The sequence below is a fragment of the Hemitrygon akajei genome, chromosome 17, assembly GCF_048418815.1.
Source record: "Hemitrygon akajei chromosome 17, sHemAka1.3, whole genome shotgun sequence".
NCBI classification, from domain to species: Eukaryota; Metazoa; Chordata; class Chondrichthyes; order Myliobatiformes; family Dasyatidae; genus Hemitrygon; species Hemitrygon akajei.
The window spans coordinates 24907642-24925765 of NC_133140.1; the positions used below are offsets into that span (position 1 = coordinate 24907642).

The 18124-nt window shown below is 43.8% G+C and overlaps 1 protein-coding gene across 1 annotated transcript in view; it reads right to left on the reverse strand.

The window, feature by feature from the left end:
- Positions 1-883: 883 nt before the first annotated feature.
- LOC140740544 (palmitoyltransferase ZDHHC1-like) overlaps positions 884-18124 on the reverse strand; it is a 48579-nt gene continuing 31338 nt past the window's right edge. The window contains exons 8-11 of the mRNA XM_073069795.1: positions 14712-14782; positions 13398-13500; positions 9999-10101; positions 884-1592 (exon numbers count right to left, since the gene is read on the reverse strand). Coding sequence (XP_072925896.1) covers positions 1441-1592; positions 9999-10101; positions 13398-13500; positions 14712-14782 — 429 coding nt within the window. The 3' untranslated portion in view covers positions 884-1440. The remainder of the gene's footprint in view (positions 1593-9998; positions 10102-13397; positions 13501-14711; positions 14783-18124) is intronic.

An 18124-nucleotide genomic window follows, 5' to 3' on the forward strand; every position in this document is an offset into this window, starting at 1 on the left:
ATAGCACGGTAACAGCCTTTCCAACCGATGAGCCTGCACAGCCCAGTTACACCCATGTGACCAATTAACCTCATAAACTGTATGTCTTTGGAACGTGGGAGGAAACCAGAGCCACTGGAGGAAATCCACACTGTCCTTACATACAGCACCATGAATTGAACACGGGTCTGTGGCGATGCAAAACAACACGCTAACCGTTACGCTACCTTGCCACTCAGTTGTGAAATGAAAACGAGAATGCTCGTAACAGGAAGGAAACCATGCCACTGTGTATCACAATGGCTTAGTAGGGCTTCTACCGGGATAAATGAGTTACATCCTCTTTGTATGGTTTGTAACAAATTTAGAGCAGTTTATATTTTATTCATGTTGTTGTTCCAGACAGCCCTCCAATAAATTGGACACAAGGCTGGAATTTCTCTCACCATTATTGTTTTGATTTGGTCTGTTAATCCCCACACATTCTCCATCCTACTATGAGACAAGAGTGCTGGGTTTGCAGGAATATAATTAATGCAGCAGAAAACAGATGCTTCACTTCTAGAATCTATGTTTGCTACTGTTAGGAGACAGTCAGTGGCTGTTGTTTGCAGTGCTCTGATCTCAGCAACGTGGCCTTGTTTAGTTCCACAAGTGGAATCTTGGAGTGCTGGCCGCCTTTCTGTTGAGGTGCACCACCATTTGTGATGGAGCAATACTAATGTCTGCAAACTGAGTTGAGAGGAAAAGGTTTCAGTGTACGGTAAGGAGATGAAGGTGTTAAATTGGTCTTCCAGTGTGGAGGCTTAATAGAAATAACCATAATGATGTGTATACGACATGGCTTTTTAGTGATGCAAGTGTTCTGCAGTAATGTTTAAATACATTTCACAAGAGGTATGAATACTTTAAAACAATTTATTTTAGTATAGAAACAATGTTGTAGTCTTAAAAAAATTAAAATTGTATCTATAATACTTTTGGCACTAAAGAGTTTAACTATTAAACAACATAGAAATAAAATTTCAATAAAACAAGAGCAATGTCACATTGCCATTAAAAGATTGCCAAGGCCACACAAAATAAATGCTGTGGTTTTAGGAAAAGTGTTTAAAAGAAGCTGTTAAATGATGTTTTCTTCCCCTCAGATTGTCACAATGAACAATTTGTTAATGGAGGGTACTTAAAATGTGATGTGATACTTAAAAATCATCACACTGAACCAGTCCCTGAGAAGCAGTTCCATTTAAGAAATGGCCTTAAATGCTGGAAAACTGTTCAATGCTTGGATCCAAGCCTTTCGATTTTTTGCTTCAGTTGGCTGATCTGGTCTTTTGTTGTGGCGCTCTTTAGAAATAGCAGTCTGCAGAGAATCTCCAAAATTTCTCTGTGGTGTGGAAGGTTGTGCTGGTCTGCATGGCCACTGCTGCACTGCCGAGTCTTGTCTGGACCATCGGGATTTCATTCAGACTCTACAGAGTCTGAACGGTACTCAGCTGGAGGTCCTGCAGCCCGCACGGAGCGGACAGCGCTCACTGATAAAGCAGACAGATAATTCATTGATGGGAAGGATTGGAGAGAGAGCACTGAACTCCGAATAGCAGCAGCGAGAGCTGTGGAATGGAACAACAAGTGGAATTAAAGATTCAAAGTACGTATAAATAATACAAACTTAAGAATTGTCTGCTTGCAGGCAGCCACACAGCAAGAAACCTGAAAGAACCCAATTTAATAAAAATAAAGACCAACCACCAAATGTGCAGAGAAAAAAATAACACAAATCATGCAAACAATGGAAGTGAGCAACAGCAGCATTCTGAACCAAACTGAGTCCCGAGATCCAAATCTCCAGAGCAGCCCGGATAGGCCCAAAGCCTCAGAGTTCAGCTCATCATATTAGTGGGGCAAATCACCGCAAAGTTCGCAGACACAACTAAGGTACTACAGAAATCTTGCACTAAAGCTGTTCTGATATAGTATACGGCTGAAAAGCTCAAGGATGTCGACATGACAGCTTTAACCTTCAGGATTTGGCATGATTATGCTCAGGCCTGGGGATAATGATGGTCAAGATTGAGTACATGGGTCATATGTTCATGCCTCTGCCCACCTGGGCCCTCCACCCCACCTAATCCCCCATGCCTTATTTCTCAAAAAAGGTCCATGCCTGCAAGATTCCCAATATCTTTCTTCCTTGAAGCTCGTCTCAGATTACTTAAAGGCTCCAAAAGAATCCACAAAGCAGGGTACAAGTGGAGAAGATGCAGGAGATGAGACAACGAGAAAGTAAAACAGAACACAAAACTGAAACACCGGGGTAACCATGAAAAAAATGTTCCATAAAACAAGAGAAAGATATTAAATAAAACACAAGGTGTCAGGCCCCGATGCTGAACCTGGCAGGATACCGAAAACCTATGTCAGCCAACTGACTGGAGTGTTCAAGGACATCTTCAAACCTCTCATTGCTACAGTCAGCCACAGGCTTAAATAGGGCATTAATCGTACTGGCGTCCAGGAAGAGCAGGGTGAGTTGCCTCAATGACTACTGCATGGTAGCACTCACGTCTCCTGTGATGAAGTGCTTTGAAAGATTGGTCATGGCTAGAGATAACTCCCGCCTGCACAAGGAGCTGGACCCACTGCAATTTGCCCACCACCACAACAGATCTACAGCAGATGCAACTGCACTGGCTCTCCCACTCGACCTTAGGCCACCTGGACAACAGGAATACCAACAACAGAAAGCCGTCTATCGATTACAGCTCAGCATTCAGCATCATCTCCCTCTCAATACTAATCAACAAACTTCAAAACCTGATCTTCTGCACCTCTCTCAGCAACTGGATTCCTGACTTCCTCATCAGGAAACTACAGTGGTCCTCCCCACAGATCTCCCACCTGGTACTTATCCATGCGAGCGTAATTGCTACACATGCCCCTATACCTCCTCTCTTACCACCATTCAGGGCCCCAAACAGTCCTTCCAGGTGAGGCAACACTTCACTTGTGAGTCTACTGGTCATCAATTGCATCCGGTGTTCCTGGTACGGCCTCCTCTACATCGGCGAGACCCGACGCAGATTGGGGGACCGCTTCATCGAGCACCAACGCTCCATCCGCCACAACAGACAGGATCTCCCGGTTGCCACCCACTTCAAATCTGCTTCACATTCCCATTCGGATATGTCCATACATGGCCTCCTCTACTGCCATGATGACGCCAAACTCAGGTTGGAGGAACAACACCTCATATACCGTCTCCAACCCTTTGGTATGAACATCGAATTCTCCAACTTCCGGTAATTCCCTCCCTCTCCCTTTCCCCATCCCACTTTCACTCTGCCTCCTCTTCCAGCTGCCTATCACCTCTCTCATGATTCTGCCTTCTTCTACTACCCATAGTGCTTTCCCCTTACATTCCTTCTTCACCTCTCCTGCCTATCCCCTACCTGCTTCCCCTACCCCTCCCCTTGATCATTCCTCTGATTGGTTTTTCCACCTGGCACCTTCCACCCACCCCCTGACTTCCTTATAGGGCCCCTGCCCCCTCTTTCTTCAGTCCTGAAAGTCAGTCTCGGCCCAAAACGTTGACTGCTCATTTCAATGAATCCTGCCCGACCTGCTGAGTTCATCCAGCTTATTCGTAAGTGGTGCTGAATGGTTGTAAGAACCCCATGCTCAACCCACTGTTCTACTCTCAGCACTCATGACTGTGTGACCAGGCAGAGCTCCAATACCGTCCTTGAATTTGCTAATGACACCGCTGTTGTTGGCCGAGTCTCAGATGGCAACAGGGAGGTGTACAAGAGTGAGATGGATCAGCTGATCGAATGAGTCACAATAACAACTTTGCACTCAATGTCAGTGAGACCAAGGAAGTGATTGCGGACCTCAGGACAGGGAAAGGGAGAATAAACACCGGTGTTCATCTAGGGGCCAGCAGTGGAAAGGGTGAACAGCTTCCAGCACTGTGGTGTCAGTATTGCAGAGGATCTATCCTGGACCCAAAGTTAATGAAGAAAGCACACCAGCAATCATGCTTCATTAGGAATTTGAGAAGATTAGGAATGTTACCAAAGACTCTGACAAATTACTAGTGACAGCATTCTGACTCGTTGCATTACCGTCTGGTGTGGAGGCTCCAATGTACTCAAAGAGGCTGCAGAGGGCTGTTAGACTCAGTCAGCTCCACAGGCACAACTGCCCACCATTTCAAACGGTGGTGGGGTCAGCATCCATCACTAATGAGCCTCCTTATCCAGGACATGCACTTTTCTCATTACTGCCAGCACATTCAACATTTTAGTAACAGCTGCTTCCCCTCCACCATCAAATTTCTGAACGGTCCTCACTATTCCTCTTTTGCACTTTTTATTAGTGTAACTAGTAACAATTTTATGTCTTGCAACTGCACTGCTGCCACAAAAGAATGTGTTTTATGACATACATCAGTGATAACAAACTTCTTTCTGAACATTGACAAATATTACATCATTGAAAAATGACATGCAAAACTGCATTCTGTAGTAATCATTTGCAGACTATTTTACAAACCTGCTTGACTATTTATTAAGTTGTACAACGAAGCCTGTTATCTGTCATAATGGAAAAGCACACAACGTCAGCGATGAGACTGGACCTTAGAAACTGTAAATCAGCACCCAATTCAAGGCTGCCTGCTTCGTTTGTTCATTGATCGGGTAGAAAATGAGTGACTGACTTGCCATCATCCACCTGATGCTTAGTGAAGACCAAATAACTGCAACCCCGATAGTCACAGATTACACTGCTGACAGCCTTGATGCTGTTTGTCTGGTTTTCCCCATCTCACTTTCAGGTTCGGCTATGAAAATTAGTTTGCAGTGCAGGAACTGATTTATCCCAATCAACTCTGCCCTTCACTGGTGAACCTATAATAGTACCATAACAGTACTTTAGAGTTTTGTCACTAAACGGGAACAGAAAATGACTGAACTCAGAGCTCTCGTCTGGAGACAGGACAGACTGCAGATGCTGTAATCCAAAGCAAAAGACAAACTGCTGGAGGAACTCAGCAGTTCCCGCAGTAGCAGTGGAAGGAGCACACCTCACAAACTACCTGCCTCATCAGTGGAAAAGTTCATTGGCCACCTCCAAAGCCACAGAAGTGCAGAGGAAGAAACTCATCCTCATAAGGACAATCCTAATTCCATCTGTGAGATCCCTGTCCAATCTCCATTCACTACAGCAGTTCTGCAACATCTTAGTACTGCTGCCTCCCTCCTGTTCAAACTACTTCCCTCACCCTGGCCTGGCACAGCACTCCTCACCTCATATTGAGGATCCTTAATGGATGAGGTGGAAATTTTTAGCCATTTAGCATCTGATCTGGTTAAACTGGATGCAGAATTATTTCACCCTCCGTGTAGCTACCAAAACTTGTCACTACTCCAAAAATCATTCTGCGGTGTAAGGATAACCTCAACTGTTTTCATCCTGTGTAAGTTGTCTTATTATACCCCTCTTAACTATCTCCTTCACCCTCAACTGCAAAAAGAGCTTATAGACATCTCCCACTCTGAACATGGGTTGTGTGGGACCCCAGCACACCTCCCACTCTGAACCTGGTGGTATGGGACCCCAGTGTACCTCCCACTCTGAACATGGTGGTGTGGGACCCCAGCGCACCTCCCACTCTGAACCTGGGTGGTGTGGGACCCCCGGCGCATCTCCCACTCTGAACCTGGTGGTGTGGGACCCCAGCACACCTCCCACTCTGAACCTGGGTGGTGTGGGACCCCCAGCACATCTCCCACTCTGAACCTGGTGGTGTGGGACCCCAGCGCACCTCCCACTCTGAACCTGGGTGGTGTGGGACCCCCAGCGCATCTCCCACTCTGAACCTGGTGGTGTGGGACCCCAGCACACCTCCCACTCTGAACCTGGGTGGTAAGGGACCCCAGTGTACCTCCCACTCTGAACCTGGTGGTGTGGGACCCCAGCGCACCTCCCACTCTGAACCTGGTGGTATGGGACCCCAGTGCACCTCCCACTCTGAACCTGGTGGTGTGGGACCCCAGCGCACCTCCCACTCTGAACCTGGTGGTGTGGGACCCCAGCGCACCTCCCACTCTGAACCTGGGTGGTATGGGACCCCAGCGCATCTCCCACTCTGAACCTGGTGGTATGGGACCCCAGCGCACCTCCCACTCTGAATCTGGTGGTATGGGACCCCAGTGTACCTCCCACTCTGAACCTGGTGGTGTGGGACCCCAGCACACCTCCCACTCTGAACCTGGGTGGTGTGGGACCCCCAGCGCATCTCCCACTCTGAACCTGGTGGTGTGGGACCCCAGCACATCTCCACTCTGAACCTGGTGGTAAGGGACCCCAGCGCACCTCCCACTCTGAACCTGGGTGGTGTGGGACCCCCAGCGCATCTCCCACTCTGAACCTGGGTGGTGTGGGACCCCAGCGCACCTCCCACTCTGAACCTGGGAGGTGTGGGACCCCAGCACACCTCCCACTCTGAACCGGGTGGTGTGGGACCCCAGCACACCTCCCACTCTGAACCTGGTGGTGTGGGACCCCAGTGTACCTCCCACTCTGAACCTGGTGGTGTGGGACCCCAGTGCACCTCCCACTCTGAACCTGGGTGGTGTGGGACCCCAGTGCATCTCCCACTCTGATTTTATTTGCTGTAAACTCATAAATATAGAATCACCCTTCCTGCTTCTAGTGCTGGTCCTTTTGTGGATAGTTCAGGTCCCTCAGCTACAACGCTCTTTTAGTAAAACACGATACTCATAATTACAAGTCCCTCGCTCTTTCTTTGTCGAACACCTCAGCTCCAGTTGCTCTTTCCTTTCCAAACTTTATGAGGATATTTGGGCTTCCTACATCTGTCGATCTCACTTAGATCTTGTTATCCACCAAATCAAATTCCCACCTGTGCCACACTATTGCTAAAGTTCTGATCACTACTATCATCCGATTTGATTGAAACAAGAACTTGTGTCCTTCCTTCTCAACCTGTCTGCAACCTTCAATGTTGATTTCACTTTCCTTTTCCTATATCTATTCAGTGTTTTCTGGATGAATAGAATCACATTCACCTGCTCTCACCAGACTGCCATCAGCAGTAGAATTTTGTGCAGCACTTGCATCATTTGCACCGTTACCTCTGGCGATCACATCTCCCCCTTCTCCCTGTATGTGCATCTTCTTGTCAACATTATTTGAAATGACAGCCTCAGCTTTACCACTTGACATCTTCTCTTGATCCTAAACTTCCTCAAAATTAATAGACTGGCCTTGTGCGTGTCATCAGTAAGATCTCCTGTATTCCCCTCTATTTATGGACATCCCCTCATCCTTGCCAAAGCTCTACCACTCAAACCTCTTTTTTTGTTAACTGTACACTTGATGAAGCACGAAGAATTCCTGGCCTGTCTTTCTTCTTTTCTTCTCCATAAATATAATCATTCAGAATTCTGTTGTCTATATTTCATACATCCTTTACTCTGGCTTCTTGATTTATGGTAAAGCAAAATCTCAATTTCATAAATGGTTGTTTTTCATATTCCTCTAGTCATTTCTGTCTTGCAATCTCATGAATAATTTACCATATCTGCACTCTTCTAAGTCTAGCCTCTTGAGGATCTCTGTATTCAATTCTCCATGACTAATATCAATGCTTTGAGCTGTCAAAGTTCTCTCTCCCTCCCTCTCTCGCCCTCCCTCCCTCCCCCCCCCCCCCTTGGCTTGTTGTAGAATCACAGATCAGTTGCTTCACAGGAGTGTGCCTTTCAGCACATTGCCCACTGTGGGTACCCAAAGAGCAACTCATTTGGTCCCAAACTATCTTCTTTCCCCCGAGCTATGAAAATTATTTTCTCCATTTCCATTTATCTTATCCCTGACTGTTCCTGCTTCTAGGACTCTTTCAGGCACAGAGTTCCAGATCTGCCTCTCACTGTGTAATAGTGTTTCTCCTTATACCTCTCCTTTACTGTATTTCCCTTTCACTTCAACTATATCTCTGGGCTCCAACCAACCCCTCCAAAAATAAGATCCTTAAGTCATATTTGAGAGAGCTTTTCTTGGTTTTAACCTAAAATTGGTCATAGTCTTGTACAGCTCCATAACATGTCCATCAAATCTCTAACTGGTCATAGTCTTGTATAGGTCCAACAAATGTCCAACTGGTCATCATCTTGTACAACTCCATCAAATATCCAGTCAATCTTCTTTAGTGTGAGGAAAATGACTCCAGCTTCTCCTATCTCATCTTGAAGCAAAAATCACTCATTCCTGGAAATTTTCCAGTAAATCTTCTTTGCCTTTGAAGGCCTTCGCATAGTCACCAAAACTGGATACTATACTTCAGATGTGATCTTTTGCACAAAGGGGTTATGCTGAATTCATGCGGTGATGCCCCTATTTATGAAGGTGTTCTCCCATGCTGATGGAAAGCACTAATGACAGCTCCTTGACTCAGGAAGTCACTCTGTTAAATGAGATAGGGTTTCCCAAACAAAAGGAGAATAAGGGTATGGCCTAATGAATCTTGCTGAGTGCCTGGGGAAAAGGAACACGGCTGGTCACTTGACACCACTGAATGGGCTTGCAACCCGTGGACGTAACAAAGGAAGCTGTCGCTACGGGCTTCATTTGGCAGCAGGTTAAAAAGACAGCTCTCCCTGAAAGACCACTACTCCCACCACACTAAAAGGGAAACTGGTTCAGCCCTAATGTGGCAGATGGATTACATCGAAGCCCTGCCACAGCAGTAACGATGTAAGTACTTGCTCACCATGGCCGAGACATACTCGAGTCTGATCAGGACCATACGCTGAAGGGATTGCAGAAGTCGATCCGTTGTTTTGGGGACCCGCAGGATATACAATCGGATAACGGGTCTCATTTTGTAGGACAAGGGTGCTCTGGTTTCCTCCCACAGTCTAAAGAGGTACCAGTTAGCAGGTTAATTGGTCATTGTAAATTGCCCTATGATTAAGCTGGTGTTAAATCAGGGGGTTGCTGGTTGGTGCGGCTTGCTGAGCCAGAAAGGCCTGTTCCGTGCTGTATCTCTAAATAACAAGAGCCTGAAAGACTGGGCCACCAGCAACGGTGTATCACATCCTCCATGAAGGCCCAAGCATCAGGGCTGATTAAAAGGATGAATCGAAGAAACAAAACTGCCTCTTAAAATCGACCTACACCCTACAGGGGTGGCTGGCTGTACCAACTCAAGGTACAAAGATCACCTACAATTAGAACGATCAGGAATGCCCCAGAACCCCGAGGAGAAAGTGGTCACAATAGAAAAGCTTCCAGCAGTGGGTGGGAGACTATGGCACAGGTACAAGGGAAGGGACTATCTGGAATGTGGGGAGCCAGAGTGATTTCTTATGCCCTGCCCCTTACCTACAATGCATGAAAGTCAATAAAACTACAGTGAAAGAAACTAGTTGAGTAATTCAGCACAAGATGAAAATCAACATGACTCAAATAGCTGAATATATTTCAGAAGACTGAAATAAAGTGCAGTAAATATGATGCTTTAGCTATCTATTAACTAAAATCAACAGACTTTTACATTAAAAGGTAACACGAGTGAATCTGCAGATGCTGGAAATAAATAAAAATACAAAATGCTGGCAGAACTCAGCAGGCCAGACAGCATCTATGGGAGTAGGTAGTGACGACGTTTTGGGCTGAAACCTCAATCCACTCCTGATGAAGGGTTTTGGGCCGAAACGTCGTCACTACCTCCTCCCATAGATGTTGTCTGGCCTGCTGAGTTCTGCCAGCATTTTGTGTTTTTATGACTTTTACATTAACTTTGTCGCAATATGTTGATACCATTTAAACAAATGTTCTTCTTTTGATAAATAGATTAGTTCATTTCAAATTATGAAAATTTAGAAAATCAGGCTATTAGGACATTATAAAAGTTCACAATCCCTTCAATTTGTTTTAAGTACAAACTTTTTTTAAAACTTTACTTCAGGTAGTAACTATTTAACCCTTACCTGGTGGTAGTTGAGAAGGTCGAAATGGTCTTTTAGTGGTCCTGATTGCAGCCGTGCGTTTAAATCTACGTGCACACATTTTACGTCTTCGTTTTTCCTTCAACTACAGAAAGATTCATATCAGTCATTCACCGAATGTAAAATTCTGCCAGGATATATACGTTTCATTCAGAAACTGACCGAGCTGTTCACATGCAAAGTACTACTTTAATTACATCCAGTAGACACTTTATTAGATACATCTGTACACCAGCTCGTAAATACAAATATCTAATCAGCCAATCATGTGGTAACAACTCAATGCATAAAAACATGCAGACGTGGTCAAGAGATTCCGTTGTTATTAAGGTCAAACATCAGAATGGGCAAGAAATGTGATTTAAGTGACCTTGACCATGGAATGATTGTTGGTGCCAGATGAGGTGGTTTAGCATCTCTCAGAAACTGCTAATCTCCTGAGATTTCCACACACAACAGACCTTAGAATTTACAGAGAACAGTGCAAAACACAATAAACATACAGTGAGCAGCAGGTCTGCAGGCAAAAACACCTTAATGAGAGAGGTCAGAGGAGAATAGTCAAACTGGTTCAAGCTACAAAAGGGTGATAATCACACCAACGTTCAAGAAGAGAAGGGTGAGCTGCCTCAATGACTATCACCCATTGGCACTCACAATTACTGTGATTAAGTGCTTTGAGAGCTTGGTCATGGCTAGAACCAACTCCTGCCTCAGCAAGGACCTGAATCCAGCACAATTGGCCTATCACCACAATAGGTCTACAGCAGATGCAATTTCCCTGGCTCTTGGTACAATAGAAATACCTAGCTCAGGCTGCTGTCTATTGATTATGGCTCAGCGCTCAATGTTATCGATAGCACGCTCTGTTCTAATGAGAACAGAGTTTTGGAAATGAGGTCCAAAACTCGGGCCTCAATGTTATCGACAGCACGCTCTGTTCTAATGAGAACAGAGTTTTGGAAATCAGGTCCAAAACTCGGGCCTCAGTACCTCTCCATGCAACTTCCTCACCAGGAGACCACAGTCTGTGCAGATCAGAAATAACATCTCCACTCGCTGAAAATCAACAATGGTGTGCTTCAGGGATACGTGCTTACTCTCTCTACACCCACAACTGTGTGTGACTAAGCACAACTCAAATGCCATCTATAAATTTGCTGCAGACACAACTACCGTTGGCAGAATTTCAGATGGTGACGAGGAAGGTGGATGAACGGTGTTGTGACAACAACATTGTACTCAACGTCAGTAAGACCAAGGATTAAATGTGGACTTCAGAAAGGGGAAGTCAGCACAACATAACATCAATCCTCATAGAGTGAGCAATTCCAAGTTCCTGGGTGTCAAGAGCTCTGAGGATCTAACCTGGTCCCAACATATCGATGCAGTTATAAAGTTATAGGGACAGTCAACATGGATTTGTGCGTGGAAGGTCATATTTGACAAAACTTATTGAATTTTTTGAATAGGTTACCAGGAAAGTTGACGAGGGTAAAGCAGTGGATGTTGTCTACATGGACTTCAGTAAGGCCTATGACAAGGTTCCACACGGAAGGTTAGTTAGGAATGTTCAATCGTTAGGTATTAGTATTGAAGAAGTAAAATGGATTCAACAGTGGCTGGATGGGAAATGCCAGATAGTAGTTGTGGATAACTTTGTCAGGTTGGAGGCCAGTGACTAGTGGTGTGCCTCAGGGATCTATACTGGGTCCAGTGTTCTTTGTCATATACATTAATGATCTGGATGATGGAGTGGTAAGTTGCATTAGTACGTATGCAGATGATACTAAGCTAGGTGGCGTTGTGGATAATGAAGTAGGTTTTCAAAGCTTACAGAGAGATTTAGGCCAGTTAGAAGAGTGCGCTGAAAGATGGCAGATGGAGTTTAATGCTGATAAGTGTGAGGTGCTACATTTTGGTAGGAATAATCAAAATAGGACATACATGGTAAATGGTAGGGCATTGAGGAATGCAGTAGAACAGAGTGATCTAGGAGTAATGGTGCTTAGTTCCCTGAAGGTAGAATCTCATGTGGATAGGGTGATGAAGAAAGCTTTTGGTATGCTGGCCTGTATAAATCAGAGCATTGAGTACAGGAGTTGGGATGTAATGTTAAGATTGTACAAGGCATTGGTAAGGCCAAATTTGAAGTATTGTGTACAGTTCTGGTCACCAAATTATAGGAAAGATGTCAACAAAATAGAGTACAGAGGAGATTTACTAGAATGTTACCTGAGTTTCAGTACCTAAGTTACAGAGAAAGGTTGAACAAGTTATGTCTTTATTCTTTAGAGTATAGAAGGTTGAGGGGGGACTTGATAGAGGTATTTAAAATTATGAGGGGGATAGACAGAGTTGACATGGATAGGCTTTTTCCATTGAGAGTAGGGGAGATTCAAACAAGAGGACATGAGTTGAGAGTTAGGGGGCAAAAGTTTAAGGGTAACACGAGGGGGAACTTCTTTACTCAGAGTGGTAGCTGTGTGGAACGAGCTTCCAGTAGAAGTGGTAGAGGCAGGTTCGATACTGTCATTTAAAAAACAATTGGATAGATATATGGACAGGAAAGGAATGGAGAGTTATGGGCTGAGGGCAGGTCGGTGGGACTAGGTGACAGTAAGCGTTCGGCACGGACTAGAAGGGCTGAGATGGCCTGTTTCCATGCTGCTATGGTTATACGGTTATATGTTAAAGGCGGCAAGACAGCGACTATACTTCATTAGGAGTTTGAAGAGATTTGGTGTGTTAACAAATACACTCAAAAACATCTATAGATGTAACATGATTCTGACAGGCTGCATGACTGTCTGGTACGGGGGGGTTAGGGAGTGCTACTGCACAGGACCAAAAGAAGCTGCAGAGGGTTGAAAATTTAGTCAGCTCCATCTTGGGTACTAGCCTACAAAGTAATCAGGACACCTTCAAGGAGCGGTGTTTCAGAAAGGTAACGTCCATTATTAAGGACCTTCAGCAGCCAGGGCATGCCCTTTTCTCACTGTTACCATCGGGTAGGAGGTACAGAAGCCTGAAGGCATACACTCAGCAATTCAGGAACAGCTTCTCCCCTTCTGCTAACCGAGTCCTAAATGGACATTGAACCCGTGAACACTACCTCACTTTTTTTAATATATATTATTTGTTATTGTACAATTTTTAATCTATTCAATATACATATACTGTAATTGATTTATTTATTATTATTTTATTACTTTTTTCTTCTTCTGTATTATGTATTGCATTGAACTACTGGTAAGTTAACAAATTTCACAACACATGCCAGTGATAATAAACCTGATTCTGATCAATACCTCTGAAGATCCATCCTGAATTCATTAATTATAAATACTTCGAAATGTTCTCTGCATCAGCCTCCTTTACCTGCGAAATCTTCTTTCTTCTGTCTTGATTACAACCAGAAGCAACTGTTGGGAAACTTTCATCCTCTATCATGACAGTGTCCTGGCGATACTCTGATGTTGACCTATGAAACAGACGACAGGATACAAAGTAAAACAAAGTGATGTATAGACAGTCAGTGGTAAGATGCAAGATTTTTCACACTAGTAAAGAGGGAAATAACAGATAAATTTACCTTGTTGTCTGATGGTTATCTATGTAAACATGTAACCTGACACATTCAATCCTGTGTCTGGTCTAACTTTACTGATAAGCATAAATCAGTCAAGCATTCTTTTGCTGCTGACTTTGTTCAATGCTATTAGTATTTCTGAGTCTCGATCTCACAAGCTTTCTTATAGAGTCCAACTACTGATGATAGGCTAACAGGTTGGTGTTTCCGAGTTTTCTCTCTTCCCATCTACAAAAGTCTATCTTGCCATTTCTATCACTTCCCATTTAGGTATCTCACTGTATTGTTCTTCTGATGTACGCAAAATCTCAAGCACTTAGGAAACAGAATAAAATCAGTTCTCCTACACCCTACCATGGTTACCAATATATTTTTCATAACTGATTTTGATTGCAGAAAACATCTAACATCTCCAAATTAAAAAAATATCTGCTTTCTGGCCCAGTACCAATATTGATCTAAGGACTATCATGTATACCGAATCAGGCATTCACTATAAACATGTCCTCAGATTTAAATGTACTTGAATTCCAACAAGCCTATTTAAAAGAATAATTTGTTGTAAAAAATATACACCCAATTTCAATAATACATCTAACTGCAGGGTTATAGTTAGATAATGTGAGCAAATTAAGATGTTGCATGCTGGTATAAATAAGTATTGTACATGAAGACTCAACTTGGTGGTATATGTTCGATATGGAGGGGCCACTACACTGGATTGAAAAGAGCTGTCGAATGCTGCAAACCCAGCCAGCTCCATCATGTGGCACTCACCTCCCCAGCATCGAGGACATCTTCAATACGTGATGCCTCAAAGAGGAGGCATCCATCATTAAGGATCCCCATCACCCAGGACATGCCCTCTTCTCATTGCTACTATCCAGGAGGAGGTACAGGAGCCTAAAGACACACACTCAACGTTTCAGGAACAGTTCCCTCTCCTCCGCCATCAAATTAATTTGAATGGATTTGATTTAATGTTGTAAATTAACATAATGCTATCTTATGGACTTACTCTAACACTTCTTTTAAAATGATTATCAATTTAGCTTTGGATGCTGAGACAAGTTAGAACGAGTAATTATTCATTTGTTACTGACCCATCTGTTGAGGTGCTCTCAAAGTGAACGTGAGTATTACCCTTTTGATGAGATGCCGCATTATTAGTATTCTGGAAAACAGAAGGGTTACCATACCATTTGAGCTTCCGTTTAAAAAAAAATGCTTCTTTCAAAGTGGCCCAGGTAGAAACACACATTTTTGCCAATCAGCTTTTCATTACTGGTCTCTCGGGATGGAAGCAAAACGTTTCATCAGTACAACCAAAGGTTAATGATTATACAATTAAAGATAAAAATGGCAGAATTTCAGTTTTGTTTAATATTTAATGATAAATATATGCTAGGATTGGTACATATTTGTTAAGTCATAAACCAAGCCTGCTAAGCTCAAAGCTAAACTGTCAATCGTAAGAAACTCTGCTGGAAGATGCACATGTGTGGAGGGCTGACATTGGGTGCAACTTGTCCAGATTAACGAATATTTGCCCTTGAAACTGAATTTTCACCGTCATTATCTTTAGAAATGGCATAAAGGGGATAAAAGTAATTTGTCCAATTCAAATTGTTATACTGGAACGTAACTGTCAATATTTGAACATTAAATATCAAGTTCAGAACCAGTAACTGCTTTATCAATAGCCAAAATCTGAAAATAAAAGTACATCATACAATTTCAGCCAATGATAGTGCTTCCTCAGATAGAGAAAATTACTTTTATTCTGTTTAATTTCCTTTGGCCACTTCGTCCAAGAAGCTTATCCAATTTACTTTTAAACTGAGTTACAGATTGTACAAGAGAAACTTTTTATCTTGCCTTTAAATGGTTGATCTCTAATATTAAAACCTTTTATTCTTCAATTCTTAACCATTGATGCTTCTACTTTATTTTCAACTGACGTCTCAAGCAGATTGCCTATTATATTGTTTTCAAGGAATACAAGTAATGTAAATAGTGAATACAAGAAATTCTGCAGATGCTGGAAATCCAAAGCAACACACACAAAATGCTGTAGGAACTCAGCAGATCAAGCAGCATCTACAGAAATGAACAAACAGTTGATATTTCAAGCCGAGGCCCTTCTTCAGGACTAGAAAGGAAGCGGGAAGATGCCAGATGAAAAAGTACTGAAGGAAAAGGGAAAAGGTCAAGCCAGGTGGAATTCAAGGTCCTGGGTTTGTTGGAACTCAAGTTGGCAGTGGAGTCCTAGGTCCAGTGCTGCCTGGGTTCGTTGGAACTGGAGTTGGCAGTGGAGTTTGAGGTTTGGTACTGCCTGGGTTCGTTGGAGCTGGAGTTGGCAGTGGTGGAATCTGAAGTTTGGTGCTGCCTGGGTACATTGGAACCGGAGCTGGTGGTGGAATCTGAGGTCTAGTGCCACCCAGGTTTGTTGGAACTGGAGCTGGCAGTGATGGAGTCTGAGGTCCAGTGCTGTCTAGGTTTGTTGCAACCTGAGTTGGGAGTGGTGGAGTCTGAGATCTGGTGCCACCTGGGTTTGTTAGAACTGGAGTTGGTGGTGGAGTCTGAGGTCTGGTGCTGCCCGGGTTCTTTGGAGCTGGAGTTGGCGAGGATTGTATCCCCAGAATGGAGGTGTCCAGGGCTGTCGGAACCGGGGTCTGAGTCAGCGGGATCTGCGGTCTGGAGTACGGAGATCTGATCCTTCCTGGAAGTGAGGAAGGCAAAGAACTGGCAGTTGAAGGCATGGATATGGTGGAGGATGAAATGTTGGACAGGTCCATGGTAGGTGAAGGAGAAAGAGGCCTGCAGCTTTGGCAGACACTGAGACAGGACCTGCAGGTACCTCTGCAGAGTGGAGAGGGTTTATGTGACAAATAGACCTGTTTCAGATTTTATCTTTTTGTACAATCACCTTTAAATATGTTTGCCAATCTCTTCCCCTTAAAACTGTATCATTTAGGACATACTCTAATATCTTTTCTTAACATGGTCCTTATATGGTCATTAACAAACATATCATCTTCACTTACACCAATGCTCATATTAAAAAATGTCTTGGCATTGATACTGTGGGTCACTAATACACATACTAAGCAAATCTAAAAAGCAACAAATTTACCCGGCTATTTTCCCAAAATCAACTACTACTACTACTATGTCGACTCAGGCCTAGGGGGGCAGCGTCAGGCAAAATCAACACTCATCTCTTACACAGCAACATATCAACACCCTTTGAAACCTGATAGAGATACCCTGAAGTAAAAGAGAATTACTCTAATGGTTCCTCAGTCAACATCACTTAAATTTATTATTCAACCACAATCTCAGTGCTGATCTCACCACTGTACAAAAAACTTGCCATGTAAAATCTTTTGAACTCTCCTCCCCAAACCCCCACCATCACCTTAAAGCTATCCCCCTTAGCATTTAACATTTCCACTCTGAAACAAAGACTGTTGAAGGGTCCTGGCCTGAAATGTTGACGGTTTAATTCCTTCTATACCTGCCACCTGACCTACTGAGTTCCTCCAGAACTTTGTGTGTTGTTGTGGTGAACTACATACACCTGTCTGGACACGCCCCCCCCCCGCCCCGCTGACTGCTCCTGTGGCTCGTCCCACTGACCGTGGCTCTTCCCACAGACCCCGGTATAAAGGCGATTGAGGCCTGAGACCTGCCCTCAGTCTCCAGGATGTAGCATGGTGGTCAATTGCTGCTTGTTCTTTCTTCCAGCTGATATCTCGCCTCACGTCTCAGAGTTATTGATGGTGCATCAGTTGTTCAGGATTTCTAGCAACTGTAGACCTCCCTTATGCTTCTGACTATCTAAATTATCTATGCTTCACAAATTTACATTGGAAATTGGTTTATTATTGCCTCATGTACAAAGATACAACGCAACATTTTTGCATCAGTGCCATACCAACACGTCATTCCATTCAGACCACATACTTCAGTCAGGTCTTCTCTTCAGCCTCTGACAGTACAAATAAAAAAGTCCAAGCTTGTTCATCCTCTCCTTACAGCTGATCTCTTTAATCCAGACAACATCCTGGTGAACTCTTCTGTACCCTGTTCAAAGCCTCTACATCCTTCTTGAAATGAAGCAAGCACAACTGCACACAAATCTCCAAATTGTAGCACACCAGCTGCAAAATGACTTCACCACTTTTACACTGAACACCACTACTGACAAAGGCAAATATGTCGTGCCTGCTTTATCACCTTCTTACGATAGGTGCCACTTTCAGGGAGCTATGAACATACTCCAAAATGCCTCTGTAAATCAATGCTGTTAAGAATCCTCCTAAAAACTCTATACCTTCATCTTATGTGCAAACTCCCAAAGTGTAGCACCTCACATAGGTCCAGCTGAAGGTCCACCCATCATTTCTCTGACAATATTCCTGACTGGTTAAGATTCTGCTGAATCATTTGTCAACCTTCCTCATTGTCCAATACTGGAGCACAGATGTACTCTACATGTTTTCATGTTTCT